The sequence below is a fragment of the Scyliorhinus canicula genome, chromosome 4, assembly GCF_902713615.1.
Source record: "Scyliorhinus canicula chromosome 4, sScyCan1.1, whole genome shotgun sequence".
Taxonomy (NCBI): domain Eukaryota; kingdom Metazoa; phylum Chordata; class Chondrichthyes; order Carcharhiniformes; family Scyliorhinidae; genus Scyliorhinus; species Scyliorhinus canicula.
The window spans coordinates 138,162,105-138,178,192 of NC_052149.1; the positions used below are offsets into that span (position 1 = coordinate 138,162,105).

A 16,088-nucleotide genomic window follows, 5' to 3' on the forward strand; every position below is an offset into this window, starting at 1 on the left:
AGAAATTAGTGTTTATCAAATAGCTGCAGTGATGTCATTGTGTAGGTGGAGCTGGGTTGTGTTTCTGGTTTTTACTTTCGTTTTGAGCTGGAAGCTGTTTTTGTGGCTCTTTGAGTTTTTGGTTTCATTTTCAGTTGGAAGCTGGATTCAGACAAGAGAAGTCTTGTGTGTGTGTGTGTGTGTGTGTGTCTCTCTCTGCATGCTGAAGAGTGTCTCCAGATCTCTTGATAACTTCAAAGTAATATCTGTTTTCTGTAAGGAATTCAAACCTACTGTTTTGTGGGTAAAGGGTTTTTTGTCTGGTCTATGGATGTTGTTACGTGAGTGAAAAAGTAAAGGAAAGTTATTAAGGGTTGTACAAATATAGAGTACTAAAGACTGTGTGGGGAATTTATATTTGTGTTGGTAGTTGCTAAGATGTTTACTGCGTGTTCATAAAATTTTAACTGGATTCATACAATAAACATTATTTCATTAAAAATACTTTAGTACTCTGTTGCATAACACCTGGAAAGTAGGTCCTTGTGCTCCTCATAACCAAATCTATAAACAGTTGAAGGTCAGGTGAACTCCATGATATACTTTGGTGTTCTTTAAACCCTGGCCCATAACAAGTGAGACACACAGTAACAGTCAGTTTGATCATACAAACCCCTGGCACCAGGAACACGTTCTCCCAGACACAATGGAAGGGATTCACCGACACACAACACATCCCACAGCCTCACACTTACAGCCCCACAATCTCAGCACTGGCTGTAAAGGAAATACATAGCTCACAGGAGTGTGGCCTGGGCTCTACCCCCTATTACTGTCCCATCCTGAATACAGGAGTGTGTCCTGGACTCTCCCTCCTGTTACTGTCCATCAACAGCATGCGGTCAATCTCCTGCGCCACTACCCTCGCCACCCTATTTCGCTCCCAGAACAAGGATAGAGTCCCCCTCGTTCTCACATTACACCCCACAAAGCATAATCCTCCGTCATTTTCGTCAACTCCAGCATGATGCCACCACCAAATACATCTTCCGTTCACTCCCTCTGTCAACATTCTGCAGAGACCGTTCCCTCCAGGATAATCTAGTACACTCCTCCACCATACCCAGCACCTCTCCCATCACCCATGGCACCTTCCCATGCAATCACAGATTTGGTCTATTGCATTCGCTGTTCTCAATGTGGTTTCCTCTATATCGGAGAGATCAAACTTAAGACTACGTGATCGCTTTGCTGAACACCTTCAGTCTGTGTGCATTCAGGACCCTGACCTTCCCGTTGCTTGCCATTTTAACACAAGACCCTGCTCCCATGCGCACATGTCAGTCCTTGGCCTGCTGCAATGTTCCAGTGAAGCTCAATGCAAACTGGAGGAACAGCATCTCATCTTCAGGTTAGGCACAACCTTCCGCTCAACATCGAATTCAACAACTTCAGATGATTAGCTCTACCCCACCTGGACCCCTTTGTTTTAATTCCATTTCATTTTAATTGTCTTTTACTTTTTCTTTCTTTCTTGTCTTTCTTTATATATATTTTCCCCCTATTTGATTCCCCCCATTCCTTACCTTTTCTCCCCTACCTCTGAGCCAGAAGCTCAGGGTTCAAGTGCCACTCCAGGATTTGATGGTCAAGGAAGATGCCTTCATAACACAGCTAAACAAGCTGAATATCAACCTGTCAATGCTTCCAATATAGGCCAGTGTCAGGGGGTCAGCACTGGCTCAGTTGGTTGGATGACCAGTGTGGATCAGGTTGGTGCCAAAGCAAAAGGTTTGCACCCTATTTTGGTTGGGGTGGATTGTAGGCCTGCCTCCTCACCTTTCCTGTAGGGGGTTTGTGGCACTGTGGGTCAGACTGGCCTTCAGGTAAAGAATTCAGTAAGATTTATTCCTACACCACATTTGACTACATGTCAAAAATAGAACTTCAGTGCACTTTGGGATGTCCTGAGGATGAGAAGGGTGCTATAAAAATGCAAGGCTTCCTTTATTTAATTTTACTCTTTAAACATACTGACAGGCCTGTGAGGGGCAGTGTCGCTATAAGAGACATGCTGATTGTCAGTGTGTAAACTGACCTTACTTGACCCATGCTGGGTGAAGCTCTAGTCCATTAGTGAGGAATGTTAACAAAGTGTCATTGGGCACTGAGGATGAATCTCAGGCTCCTGATCCATGGACACAGGGAGCTAATGTTAAAGTTCAGGGATATTTCCAGCTGTCTGGACACAACTAACCCAACCTGTTTTCATTCCCTGATATTGGAGAAAAGCGGTATGTTCTTACTGATGATTCCCGTTATGTCTGAGTATAATTTTTTCCATCCATTCAGCCTCTTCTGGATAAGTTGAGATATATTGTACAGGTTCAGGGTGAGCGCTGGAACATCTGGATCTGTTCCTCTCTGAGTCTCAGTCACTCTATAATGAAAGAGGAGAGAATGTTTTTATCAGTGGGGAGATTTCAGATCATAAAACCAAAGGGATCAGTGTAACAACCTGCACCCCTTCGAATGTTCATACTGACCCCCCGCAGTAACCCATCCTGAAAATGACAGTATCCCAGGATTTACAGTCTCCCTGTATTCCCACTGATGTCCACACATGGAATGGGATCCTGGTTTGCTGCCACTTCAGTTCAGTTTGTGACTTTCAAATCCGTCTGTGTTCAGTCCAGTTTCTCTGTACTAGAGTCTCATCTTTCCATTATTTATAATGACTATTATCCCGATGTATTCTCGTCTGTGTTCCACCCTCTCTGCAAAAACACATTCACATCGATCATGTGAACGGAGGAGAGAAGGAACGTCCTGCCAGGAACCTGTGATCAGTGAGGTTCCCTCACAAACGTCTCCATTGTAGCCCCTGATGGGAGGGAGAGGATTGTGGGTTAAAACATTGGGATTGAGCAGCGCAACCTCAACCTGATCCCATTCCAATCCATTTAAATATTAACAAACACACATCAGGCCTTTGATGAGGCTCCTGTGAAAGGCTGTTGGCGATGTAATTAAGATTTGAAAGATACAGCATGATGATATAATCGGGAGTGACTGAAATGTTAAGAGAAGGCTACACTGTTGGCTGCCCGGCAACAGGTCATATGATGAAGGAGACAAGTGGCCTAAGTTTTAGCTAAAAATCTGCTCCTTTTAGCGCATCATGTTGCTTACGAGGAACGAGAGGCCCACCAGACCTCACAAGGAAGAAGCACTTGGACTCTCTCATACCTAATTATTTCAACCTTTCCTTCCAACTCGCAATCCAACTTGGGCCTCAGATTTCCTGCTGATCTGATTGATGGGGTCACTCCTTTAGGTACCCAACTGCATTCTTGTGCCTCTTAGTTTGCACACGTCAGGCCGTCAGTTACTAACGGTCAGGTGGAAAGCTGTAGAAGATTATTTAAGTGAAGTTTTTCCATTAAGATCAACAGGCATCTACGTCCATGGCATGTCCATGATCGCCCCACAGCCTCAGAGAGTGGCCTCTGAGAGGGATGGAATCAGTGACTTGGGAATGGAGTTTGTGGTAGGGATGGAAAATAATGCCATTGATCCTCTCAGCGTTTAATTGGAGGAAACTTTAGCTGAGCCAATGCTGGATGTCAAACAAGGAGAGTAACAAATCAGGGGCAGTGGAAGGATGGAGAGAAATAGCGATGAGGTAGAGCTGGGTGTTGTCAATGTATAATCTAGACTCCCATTTCCCACAGAGTCTGAGCTAATAATCTCAGAAACATCATTCAATGTTATCACCATTTGAAAGCACCTTAATGAAAATGAAATGAAAATCGCTTAATGTCACAAGTAGGCTTCAAATGAAGTTACTGTGAAAAGCCCCATTCAGGCGCCTGCTCGGGGAGGCTGGTACGGGAATTGAACCGCACTGCTGGCCTGCCTTGGTCTGCTTTCAAAGCCAGCGATTTAGCCCAGTGTGCTAAACCAGCCCCTAACTAGGAAGGTTTCCAAGTTGTGATTCTACTTTAACTCTTCTTTATCAGCAGCAGGTTCTGAATGATAGGAACTTACCTGGAAAGCAGCTGTTTTGAGTTCTGTGAATAAAGAGAGGAGATTAAATCAGTCAACGAACAAACCAACTCCCAGTGGAACCAAACAGTGAATTTGGGATTAAGAGGAAAGAGTTCAGTATGGAACAGTAGGTGGAGCCAGTCACAGGAATGGGGAATAATCCCACATTTCATTGCACTCCATCCTGGGGAAGAACCAACACTCCAAGGGCAGGACTGAGGGGGCAGCACCAACACTCCGAGGGGAGGGCTGAGGGGGCAGCACCGACACTCCGAGGGGAGGGCTGAGGGGGCTGCGTCAATTTTGGGCCCCAACAATCCAGCCTCACAGAAACACCCCATTCCCCAGCCATGACCCTGTTTATATTGAAGATGTACCTGAATAAAGGAGAGATGGTCCCTCTGTACCAGACTTTGGGTTTCTTCATTTATTAATGTAATCTGTTTCATCCTCTTGTTTAATGCTTCAGAACAGCTTCTAATCTGTGAGAGAGCTCGGAGCCCCTCCTCATCAATCAGTTTCAGTATGGATTCTTCATCTTCTTCCATCTTTCTTCTCCATTCAGAGAAGCTGTTCGAGAACTTTCTTTTCAGCTCATTGACTTGTTTCTGAAACCCAAACCAACTCTCATTACAAACAGCCTTACCACACAGCTGTTATCCTGAGCACACAGAACATTCCAGAGACAGGACAGTTTGTTTAGATCATTACTCCAACAGCAGTGTTCCAGCCACGTGAGGGGGTAAAAATCATTATACCACTTCATAAACAAGGCAATGATGCAGCGGTATTGTCATAGGATTAGTAATCCTGAGACCCAGGGTAATTCTCTGGAGACTTGGGTTCAATTTTTTTTTAAATTCTATTTACGGGATGTGGGCTTTGCTAGTTGATCTTCAGACGATGGCGGTGAGCGGTCTTCTTGCACCACTGCAGCCCTTGAGGTGTAGGTATACCCATTGTGTTATTAGGGAGGGAGTTCCAGGATTTTGACTCAGGGATAGTGAAGGAACGGCGATATATTTCCAAGTCAGAATGGTGAGTGACTTGGAGAACCTCCAGGTGGTGGTGTTCCCATGCATCTGCTACTCTTGTCCTTCTAGATGGCAGTGGTCGATGGTTTGGAAGGTGCTGCCGAAGGAACCTTGGTGAGTTCCTTTAGTGCATCTTGTAGATGCCACACACTGCTGCCACTGTTCGTTGGTGTTGGAAGGATTGAATTTTTCTGTAAGTGGTAGCAATCAAGTGGGCTGCTTTGCCCTGGATGGTGTCAAGCTTCTGAGTTTTGTTGCGCTCATTCAGGCAAGGGGAGAGTATTCCGTCACCCTCCAGACTTGTGGACAGGCTTTGGGGAGTCAGGAGGTGAGTTACCCACTGTAGGATTCTGAGCGTCTGATCTACTCTGGTAGTCACAGTATTTATATGGCAAGTCCAGTTATGTTTCTGGTGAATGATAACCCCAGGATATTGATAGTGAAGGAGTCAGCAATGTTAATGGAAATTAATGTCAAGGGGCATTAGACAGACTCTCTCTTGTTGGAGATAGCCATTGCCTGGCACTTGTCTGGTGTGAATGTTACTTGTCATTTGTCAGCCAAGCCTGGATATTGTGTAGGTCTTGCTGCATTTGGGCATGAATAGCTTCAGTGTCTGAGGATTTTGCGAATGTCACAGGATTTACAGTGCAGAAGGAGGCCATTCAGCCCATCGAATCTGTGGCCCTTGGAAAGAGCACCCCACCTAAGCCCACACTATCCCCACACTTTCGCCCTATCCCCGTCACCCCACCTTACCGTCCCTTTTTTGGACACAAAGGTAATCTCTACCTTAAAAATACTCACTGACTGACTTTCCACAGCCCTCGGGGGTAGAGAATTTCAAAGTTTCACCACCCTCTGTATAAAGAAATTCTCCTCATCTCACTGACTTCTTCTTTAATTTGAAAACGTGTTACCTGGTTCTAGACTCTCCACCAAGGAAAGCATCTTACCTGCATCTATCCTGTCTATTCCTTTAAGTATTTTGTAAATTTCAATTAGATAATCTGTTTCTTTGAAACTCCAGAGAATAGAGGCCCAGTCTCTCTTCATAAGACAGCCCCACCATCCCAGAAACAAGTCTGACAAATCTTCTGTGCATTCTCTCTGTGGCAACAATGTCCTTTCTGAGGTAAGGGGGGGAGAATTACACACAGTTTAACTTACATGTGCAGTTTAACCAAGCTCCTTACAGAATTGAAACAAGACTTCACTAATCCTGCACTTAAATCCTCTTGCAATAAATGCTAACATTCTATTGGCCTTCCTAATCGCTTGCTGCACCTGCATGTGAGCCTTCGCTGACTTATGGACAAGGACACCCTTTGTACATCTGCACTTTAATTTCTTACCATTTAGAAAATACTCTGCATATCTGTCCTTCTATCAAAATAGATTACCTCACATTTTTCACATTATATTCCATATGCCCCACTCTTGCCAGATCATGACGCACCTGGCACTGTGGGGAATGGGGACGGACACCCACTCCTGGTGGCCGTCAAGGTGACGGTCGACCTGACCTTCTACGCCATGGGTTCCTTCCAGGCATCGAGTGGGGACCTGTCCGGAATCTCACAGAGCCCGGTGCACAGGTGCATCCGCACCATCACAAAGGACCTTTATGCCAAGTTGGCACAAAACATCCATTTCAATGTGGACCGAGCCCACCAGGATGCCTGGGCAACGGGTTTGCCGCTATAGCTGAGATGTCCCAGGTCCAGGGGCTGATTGACAAGATGCATGCGCCGTACGGACATCTGCAGATGACAAGCCGATCTTCACAAACCAAAAGGGGTTCCACTCGTTGAACGTGCAGCTGGTGGGAGACCAGCAGATGTGAATCAAGCACATCTTGATCAAGCAGTGTGCACAATGACTTCATCCTGGCACACTCGAAGGTTCCTGGCCTCTTCGAGGTGCACCCCTAGTTGGGAGGCTGGCTCCTCGGAGACAGGGGTTATTCGCTGCGGTCGTGGCTGACACCTATCCGGAGGCCACAGATCGACAGGGAGGCCTACTACAACGTCGTCCATGCAGCAATCAGGGCGTGATCGAACAGTGCTTCAGCCTCCTCAAGATGCGGTTCGGGTTCCTGGACCACTGTACAGGAGCCCTCCAGTATATCCCTGGGAGGATCGCCCATAAGCTGATGGCCTGCTACGTCCGCCATAACATTGCATAACAAAAGACGCAATGTGCTGGAGGAGGAGGATTAATGAGGAGGATGAACAAGGAGGATGCAGGGGAGGGCAAGGATGGCCAGGATATGGAGCCCAGGCAGGCACGGGGAAGCTGCACATGTGCGCTAGGGCCAATGCGCATGGGACACTCTGATCGCCTTCAGGTTCATCCAGCGGCCCAGACACTACGTCCCACCCAACCGCCACTAGACCCAATCCCCAACCTCTTCTGTGCCGTGATACATACTGTGGTGATAACCACTGTAGATATGCATACTTGCAGTAGGGGGATGTATGGTTGTACCTGTAATACAGGTTCCTCCGGTAAGCCCCTGCCGGATAGCTCCGCCCACAGGGAGCTTGTGTATAAATATGCGTGTGAGTCACTCAGACCCTAGTCTTCAGTTGCAGCTGGACGAATAGCATCACACAGCAATAAAGCCACGATTGAACTTGTCTCTCGTCTTTGGCTATAATTGTTAGCACCACAATTTATTGCTGTGTGATTTTCCATACACCATGGACATCAGAATCAAGCCTGACCGTCTGCAGCTGGATCTGCAGTCGCCTCACGCCAGGAAAGACTTTGTTCACTGGCTTGCCTTTGTTCGAGGCCTACATCTCTTCAGCGGACCCTCCCCCGACAGAGGCTCAGAAAAAGAAACTCCTGTACTCGAGACTTAGTTCCAGTGCTTTCCGCTAATTCGAGATGCGACTGACTACACCAGAGCTATGGAACTGCTCAAGGAGAACTATGCACAGTCGACGAACACCCTGTTTGTGAGGGATCAACTCTCTACTCACGTCCAGCAGCCAGGTGAGTCGATTGAGGACTTCTGGAGGGCCCTTATACCTCTGGTACGAGACTGCGATTCCCGGGCCCTCACCGCCACGGAACACTGACTTACTCATGCGCGATGCCTTTGTCACAGGCATTATATCGGACCCCATCTGGCAACGACTGCTGGAAGGGGCCGCCCTCGACCTCGCGGCCACAAAGACTCTGGCGCTTTCTATGATGGCCGCCTCCCGTAGTGCGCGAACTTACTCCGCTAGCCACTCGGCCCACCCATCCTACCCCCCGTGGACCCCGCAAACGGCCCCCCAGGCCCACCCGTCCTACCCCTCGTGGACCCCACTTTGCAGCGGTGTGTCAGTCCCGGACGGTTGCCGCTATCGCGCCCCCGTTCCCCTCGTCTCAGCCAATCGCACAATGGGCCCTGCCGTCCGCCTCCTCCGACCCCACGTGCAATCAGTGGGCGCCGCCATCTTTCGCCGCACCCGCCACGTGCACTCCATGGGCGCCGCCACCTTCATTCCCCACCGCCATGTGCGCTCCATGGGCGCCGCCATTTTGTCCGCCACCATCTTCTCCCACACAGGTACTCCAGACGCCGCCATTTTGTCCTCCCCGGCACGGGGCCACGGGACACGGGTCGCTACCGCTCCTCATCGGACTCATCTGACTCGACTGCCGATCGCCCGCTACTCGCCTCCGTTACACTCGACCAGTCGCGTCCTCGCAACCTGGCACCCTCTTCCATATCAGTGCTGGTCAACGGCCACGTGACCTCCTGCCTCATCGACTCCGGGAGCACTGAGAGCTTCGTCCACCCGGACACGATAAGGCGCTATTCCCTTGCGATCCATCCCGCCAACCGGCAGATCTCTCTCGCCTCTGTCCCGATCCAGGGTTTCTGCCTGGTTAAACTTACTGTACAGGGCGTGGAATTCGACCGTTTCCGTCTGTACATTCTCCCCAACCTCTGCGTGTCACTCTTACTAGGCCTGGATTTCCAGTGCAATCTCCAGAGCTTCACCCTCAAATTCGACCCTACCTCCCCTCACCGTTTGCGGCCTCGCGACCCTCAAGGTCGAGCCTCCCTCACTCTTTGCCAATCTGACCGCAATTGCAAACCCGTCGCCACCAGGAGCAGACGGTACAGCACCCAGGACAAGGCCTTCATCAGGTCCGAAGTCCAGCGGCTGCTTCGGGAGGGTATCATCGAGGCCAGCAACAGCCCTTGGAGAGCCCAGGTGGTAGTGGTTAAGACCGGGGAGAAGCACAGGATGGTCGTGGACTACAGCCAGACCATCAACCAGTACACACAGCTCGACGCGTACCCCCTCCCCCGCATTTCTGATATGGTCAATCAGATTGCACAGTACCGAGTCTTCTCTACTATTGACCTGAAATCCGCCTACCACCAGCTCCCCATCCGTGAATCGGACCGTCCCTACACTGCCTTCGAGGCAGACGGTCGTCTGTACCAATTTCTTAGGCTTCCCTTCGGCGTCACCAATGGAGTCTCGGTATTTCAACGAGAAATGGACCAAATGGTTGACCGGTACGGACTGCGGGCCACCTTCCCGTACCTCGACAATGTCACCATTTGCGGCCATGACCAGCAGGACCATGACGCCAACCTTTCTAAATTCCTCCACACCGCATCTCTCCTTAATCTCACGTACAACAAGGAGAAGTGCGTGTTCCGCACAGACCGCTTAGCCATCCTCGGCTACGTAGTCCAAAACGGACTTCTGGGGCCCGACCCCGACCGCATGCGCTTCCACTCCCCCACTGCCCCAAGGCCCTCAAACGCTGCCTGGGGTTGTTTTCTTATTACGCCCAGTGGACCCCACAATACGCGGACAAGGCCCGCCCACTTATCCAGTCCACACATTTTCCCCTCTCGGCCGAGGCACAACAGGCCTTCGCCCGCATTCAATCTGACATAGCCAAGGCCGGGCTGCGCGCAGTAGGCGAGACACTGCCTTTCCAAGTAGAAAGCGACGCTTCAGATGTCGCACTTGCCGCCACACTGAATCAGGCAGGCAGACCCGTGGCATTCTTTTCACGCACCCTCCACGCCTCCGAAATTCAACATTCCTCTGTTGAAAAGGAGGTCCAGGCAATCGTTGAAGTGGTACGGCACTGAAGGCATTACCTGGCCGGCAGGAGATTCACTCTCCTCACTGACCAACGGTCGGTAGCCTTCATGTTCAACAACACGCAGCGGGGCAAGATCAAGAATGACAAAACCTTGCGGTGGAGAATCGAGCTCTCCACCTTTAACTACGAGATCTTGTATCGCCCCGGCAAGCTCAACAAGCCCCCAGACGCCCTCTCCCGAGGTACATGTGCCAGCGCACAAGTGAACCAGCTCCGTGCCTTGCACGAGAGCCTTTGTCATCCGGGGGTCAATCTCTTGTACCATCTAATCAAAGCCCGCAATCTGCCCTACTCCGTCGAGGAAGTACGGGCAGTCACCAGAGACTGCAAGGTCTGTGCCGAGTGCAAGCCGCACTTCTACCGGCCAGGTCGCGCGCGCCTGGTGAAAGCGTCCCGCCCCTTTGAACGCCTCAGCGTGGACTTCAAAGGGCCCCTCCCCTCCACCGACCGCAACACCTACATCCTTAGTGTGGTCGATAAATTTCCTAGGTTCCCTTTCGCCATCTCATGCCCGGATATGACGTCTGCCAACGTCATCAAGGCCCTGGATTCCATTTTCGCCCTGTCCGGTTTCCCCGACTACATCCACAGTGACAGGGGATCCTCGTTCATTAGTGATGAGGTGCGTCATTTCCTGCTCAGCAGGGGTATCGCCTCCAGCAGGACGACCAGCTACAACCCCCGGGGAAACGGGCAGGTAGAGAGGGAGAACGGGACGGTATGGAGGGCCGTCCAGCTGGCCCTACGGTCCAGGAACCTCCCAGCCGCTCGCTGGCACCAGGTCGTCCCTGACGCGCTCCATTCCATTCAGTCACTACTGTGCACCGCAACTAACAGTACACCCCATGAACGTGTTTTTGCCTTCCCTAGGAAGTCTACATCCGGGGTGTCGCTCCCGACGTGGCTCACGACTCCGGGCCTGTCCTTCTCCGTAGGCATGTCCGGCACCACAAGGCGGAACCCTGGTGGGCAAAGTACGCCTTCTCCACGCCAACCCTCAGTTTGCCTACGTGGAGTTCCCCAACGGCCGCCAGGACACAGTCTCGCTCCGGGACCTGGCTCCCTCAGGTGCCAATCCCATCCCCACGCCCCTTTTTCCCCACGCGCCACCCTCCTTTTCCCCAGCGCCCCCCCCCCTATTCGTCCCCACCAGGTCCATCCCGCGTCCCCCTGCCCACACTGCGAGATTTCGGCTCGCTCTCTGAGTCATCCCGCCAGCAGCCAGCACCAACACTGCCAGCACCTGCACCGACGTCGCCACCACAGCTACGCCGATCACAGCTGAACATTCGACTGCCGGTTGGCTCAACCTGTAACCTGCTGACCGGATGGACTCTTGTTTTCTTTGTTTGGACCCTTTTGTAAATATGTCATCCTTTGTATCATAGTTACACGTCACCCCCGCCGGTCTCATTTTTTACAGGGGGTGAATGTGGTGATAACCACTGTAGATATGCATACTTGCAGGAGGGGGATGTATGGCTATACCTGTAATACAGTTCCTCCGGTAAGCCCCTCCCGGCTAGCTCCGCCCACAGGGAGCTTGTGTATAAATATACATGAGTCACTCAGGCCCTAGTCTTCAGTTGCAGCCGGAAGAATAGCATCACACAGCAATAAAGCCTCGAATGAACTTGTCTCTCATCTTTGAGTGCAATTGTTAGCACCACACATACCTGCTGCACTACAGGGTGAAGGCCCTGGGTTGGCAGTAATAGAGGGTATGGCTCATGGGATGGACGATGATGACAACCCACTTTATAATGAGCACTGGTGCTCTGCATCGTTTGACAACGTCTGACTCCTAACCACAGTAGCACTTCCCACCGTCCACCTGGGTGATCCGTGCATGCAAGCTTGCCATTCCATCACACGGTCCCACTGAATCCCTGGGGAGGGGATGGTGGAGGGGTGGGGGCTGGGACACTGGATCGATGAGCGCTGGCTGAACTGTGATCCCTTAGCCAAGCCCATTCCCAAAGTTGGGTTGGTAGAGTGGTGGGGGCTGGGACACCGGAGCGATGAGCGCTGGCTGAACTGCGGTCCGAGCCAAGCCCATTCCCAACGTCCATCTGTTCTGCCCCACTCCCGCATACAGCTTCGTGCCTTAGCCCCTGTCGCTAAACTGTGCCCTGCACATATGCCGACTTAACTTGTGTCTACATTTCTGGCTTTACGGGCCCAAATGCTATGTCTAGATGGACCCCCAGACAGTGGGCGCGATTCTCCGACCCCCACGCCGGGTGGGAGAATCGCGGGAGCGCCGGTCGATTCACGCCATGCCGCCCTGGCACCCGCACGCGATTCTCCCACCCCCCTCCCCAAAACGGCGTGTCGCGTTTTACGACAGCCCGCTCGGAGAATCGCCGCTCGCCGTTTCTAACGGTCGAGCGCTGATTCGCCGGCCCAGATGGGCCGAGCAGCCTGCCCAATACGACCGGTTCACGCCGGCACCAACCACACCTGGTAGTTGCCGGCGTGAACAGCGCGCGAACACTGCGTGTGGGACCTGTTGGGAGGGGGGGGTGGGGGAGGATCGAGCACCAGGGGTGAGGAGGGCTGCTCAGGAGGGGTCTGGCCCACGATCGGTGCCCACCAATCGTCGGGCCGGCGTCTCTAAAAGACGCACTCTTTTCCCTCCGCCACCCTACAAGATCAATCCTCATGCCTGCGGGGAGGATGGCAACCGCGTATGCGCGGGTTTGCGCCGGCCAATCTGAGCATGCGCGGGTGACGTCATTTAAGCGCCGCCGGCCGCGTCATTTACGCGACGCCGCTTTGAGGCGGGCGCCAAGGCCCGGCGCGCATAATTGACGCGGCGCAGCTCCTAGCCCCCTGGGGGTGGGAGAATAGGGGGCGAGAAGCGGCCTCCGATGCCGGAGTGAAACACTCCGGTTTTCACTCCGGCGTCGGCACTTTGTCTCCCTTTGGGAGAATTGCGCCCAGTACATCAGGGGCGGGATTCTCCCCTACCCGGCGTGATGGGGGGTCCCGGCGTAGGGGAGTGGCGCCAGCCACTCCAGGGTCGGGCCTCCCCAAAGGTGGGGAATTCTCCGCACCTTTGGGGGCTAGCCCCGCGCCGGAGCGGTTGGCACCAGAAGACTGGCGCAAAAAACCGGCGCCCCCGGCAGCGGGACTGTCCGAAAGGCTTTCGCCGGTCGGCGCATGCTGCCGCTGACGTCACCACCGGCGCATGCACGATGTGGGTTTCTCTTCCGTTTCCGCCATGGCGGAGGCCGTGGCGGCATGGAAGGAGAAAGAGTGCACCCAGGGCACTGGCCCGGAGTCTGAGCGGGGTACCCCAATCGTGGGTCTGGCCACCGTGGGGGCACCCCCCGGGCTCCGATCGCCCCCCGCCCCGCCCAGGACCCCGGGGGCCCGCTCGCGCCGCTGATCCCGTCGCCACCAAAGGTGGTTCAAACCTCGGCGGCGGGAGAGGCCTCCCAGCGGCGGGACTTCGGCCCATCGCGGGCCGGAGAATCGCCGCAGGGGCCTCGCCGATTGGAGTGGCGTGATTCCCGCCACCGCCACTTCCCGGGTGGCGGAGAATCACTGCCACGGCGGGGGCGGGATTATCGGCAAACCCAGGCGATTCTCCGACCCTGCTGGGGTTCGGAGAATTTCGCTCCAGGAGTGGAGCTGACCTGCTGTGATTCCTCACCCTGCGACCTGGGTTCCCTTTGGCGGGCATCTTCTGGGACAGAGCAGGGCAGGGGGGCAAATCCCCTGCGTGAGTCACTGGCACGGGCCCCATTACTCCTTCTCCCTTGGGGTATCTGATGGCCCCCAGACTACACCATGGGACAGGGATGCAAGCGGAGCTAACCCCTGAGGCTCCCCCACTACATGGTGTTGCCAGTGCTGGAGTCCCGCTGCCATCTCGACCAGGGTCTGCAGGCTCACGGTCATGGAGCGCAGGGAGTGGACCATCTCCGTCTGGGACTGCACCGCATCCCCCATTGACTGTGCCACCACCTTCTGGGTTTGTGTCATATCAGCCAGTGACTGCACCATCTCCCGCTGGAACTGGGCCACCTCCCTCTGTGCCTGTGCCACATCAGTCAGCGCCTGGGCAATGCCACTCACGCTCTCACCCATGGCCTGCTGTGACTTGGCCATTCTGGAGCACCACTGCAATGTCCAGGTGGCTCAGGCACATGGCTGCCTGTGATAGGACCTCGGCCTCGTCCTGCACAGAGTGCCCCAGGTCTTCGACATGCTGATCTATAAGCGAAACCTTCGCCTCCAAGGCCTCCACTGCGGACGCCAAACATGCGGCGTTGGTAGTGTGACACGCGCTTTCGGCACCACCTCCTGCTCCTAAACGTGGTTGGACCTTTGTGCCTCCAGCCACTGGATGTTTGCCGACAACCCCTCTTATAGTCCCTGGCTCTGCAGCTTCATCTCCACGATCGATGGGACTGTCTGTTCCAGAAGCCCAAAACCCATCTGGAGGGCTAGTCCCTGGGGTCAGCCTGCCCTCCGACCGTCCGCCCCCTCGCGTGTTCCCACCTCCACCTAATGTACTGGAGTATGTGTGTGGTGCGCACCAGAGAGTGCCGCATGAGCCTCTTCACTGAAGTGCCCAACCAAGGTGATTGTCTCCGGGATGGTGTTGGAGATAGCTGTGGTGGGACTTCCGGTTGCGGTGATGCGGAGCTAAGCCGCACGTTCGGTAGCTCGCGCTATTTTTGGTCTTTTGGGCTCGTTTAAGGGCCCGCAGCAGTGCTGGTTGGACTTTTCCCCGTGTGGGAACACTTCCTCTAAGATTCTCCGCCGGTGGATGGCCTGGACCAGGAGCGGTCAAAAAATCGGCTTTGGAGCAGAGAAAGGTGCGAGGCAGGAAAAGCAAGATGGCGGCGGGCAGGGAATCGGCAGCGTGGCAGCAGTGGGCGCAGGAGCTGCTTCAGCGCTCCTTCAGGGAGCTGAAGGCAGAGATCCTGGAACCGCTTAAGGCCTCCCTGGACAAGCTTATGGCGACCCAGACGGCTCAGGGTGCGGAGATCCGAGAGCTTCGGCAAAAGGCCTCAGAGAGCGAGGACGAACTCCTGGGCCTGGCAGTGAAGGTGGAGTCGCACGAGGCGCTCCACAAGAAGTGGGCAGCGAGGATGGAGGAGATGGAGAATCGCACCCGTCAGAAGAACCTGCAGATTCTAGGCCTCCCAGAGGGGCTGGAAGGTTCGGATGTGGGGGCCTATGTGACTATGATGCTGAACTCGCTAATGGGCGTGGGGTCGTTCCAGGGACCATTGGAGCTGGAGGGTTCCCATCAGGTGCTGATGAGGAAACCCAAGCCAAATGAGCCGCCTCGGGCGGTGCTGGTCCGTTTTCACCGCTTCGTCAACCATGAGTGTGTGCTGAGATGGGCGAAGAAGGAGAGGAGTAGTAAGTGGGAGAATGCGGAGATCAGGATCTACCAGGACTGGAGTGTGGGGGTGGCAAAGAGAAGGGCTGGTTTTAATCGGACGAAGGCAGTGCTCCACAGGAAGGGGGTCAAGTTTGGCCTGTTACAGCCGGCACGCCTCAGGGTCACTTAAAAAGACCACCAGCTCTACTTTGACTCTCCGGTGGAGGCCTAGGCTTTTGTCCAGGCAGAGAAGCTGGACTCGAACTGAGGACTGGGGGACGTAGTACACAGCCCGGAGGCTGTGTCCTCCTTGGTATCCTTTCGCTTTTATCGGTTCTATTTAATGATGTCTTTTGCTGTTCTGCTTTTTCGCTTTTTGGGACTGTTATCTGTTTACTTGGGAGTTTTGTCATGTCTGTTTTTTTTCCACGGGTGAGAGTTTGGGAGTGGTTCGCGGTCCTGTTGGGTCATGTGCCCGTCTTTTCCCGCGTGTTGGGTTGGGGGGGGGGCTCGGGTTGGAAACGCGGGCTCCTCTCCCG

At 53.4% G+C, this 16,088-nt stretch overlaps 1 protein-coding gene across 1 annotated transcript in view; it reads right to left on the reverse strand.

Annotated features, from left to right (window-relative positions):
- Window positions 1-16,088, reverse strand: part of LOC119964253 (E3 ubiquitin/ISG15 ligase TRIM25-like) — a 46,533-nt gene that overhangs the window by 877 nt on the left and 29,568 nt on the right. Inside the window, exons 5-7 of the mRNA XM_038793531.1 lie at window positions 4,407-4,637; window positions 4,030-4,052; window positions 2,286-2,419 (exon numbers count right to left, since the gene is read on the reverse strand). Coding sequence (XP_038649459.1) covers window positions 2,286-2,419; window positions 4,030-4,052; window positions 4,407-4,637 — 388 coding nt within the window. The remainder of the gene's footprint in view (window positions 1-2,285; window positions 2,420-4,029; window positions 4,053-4,406; window positions 4,638-16,088) is intronic.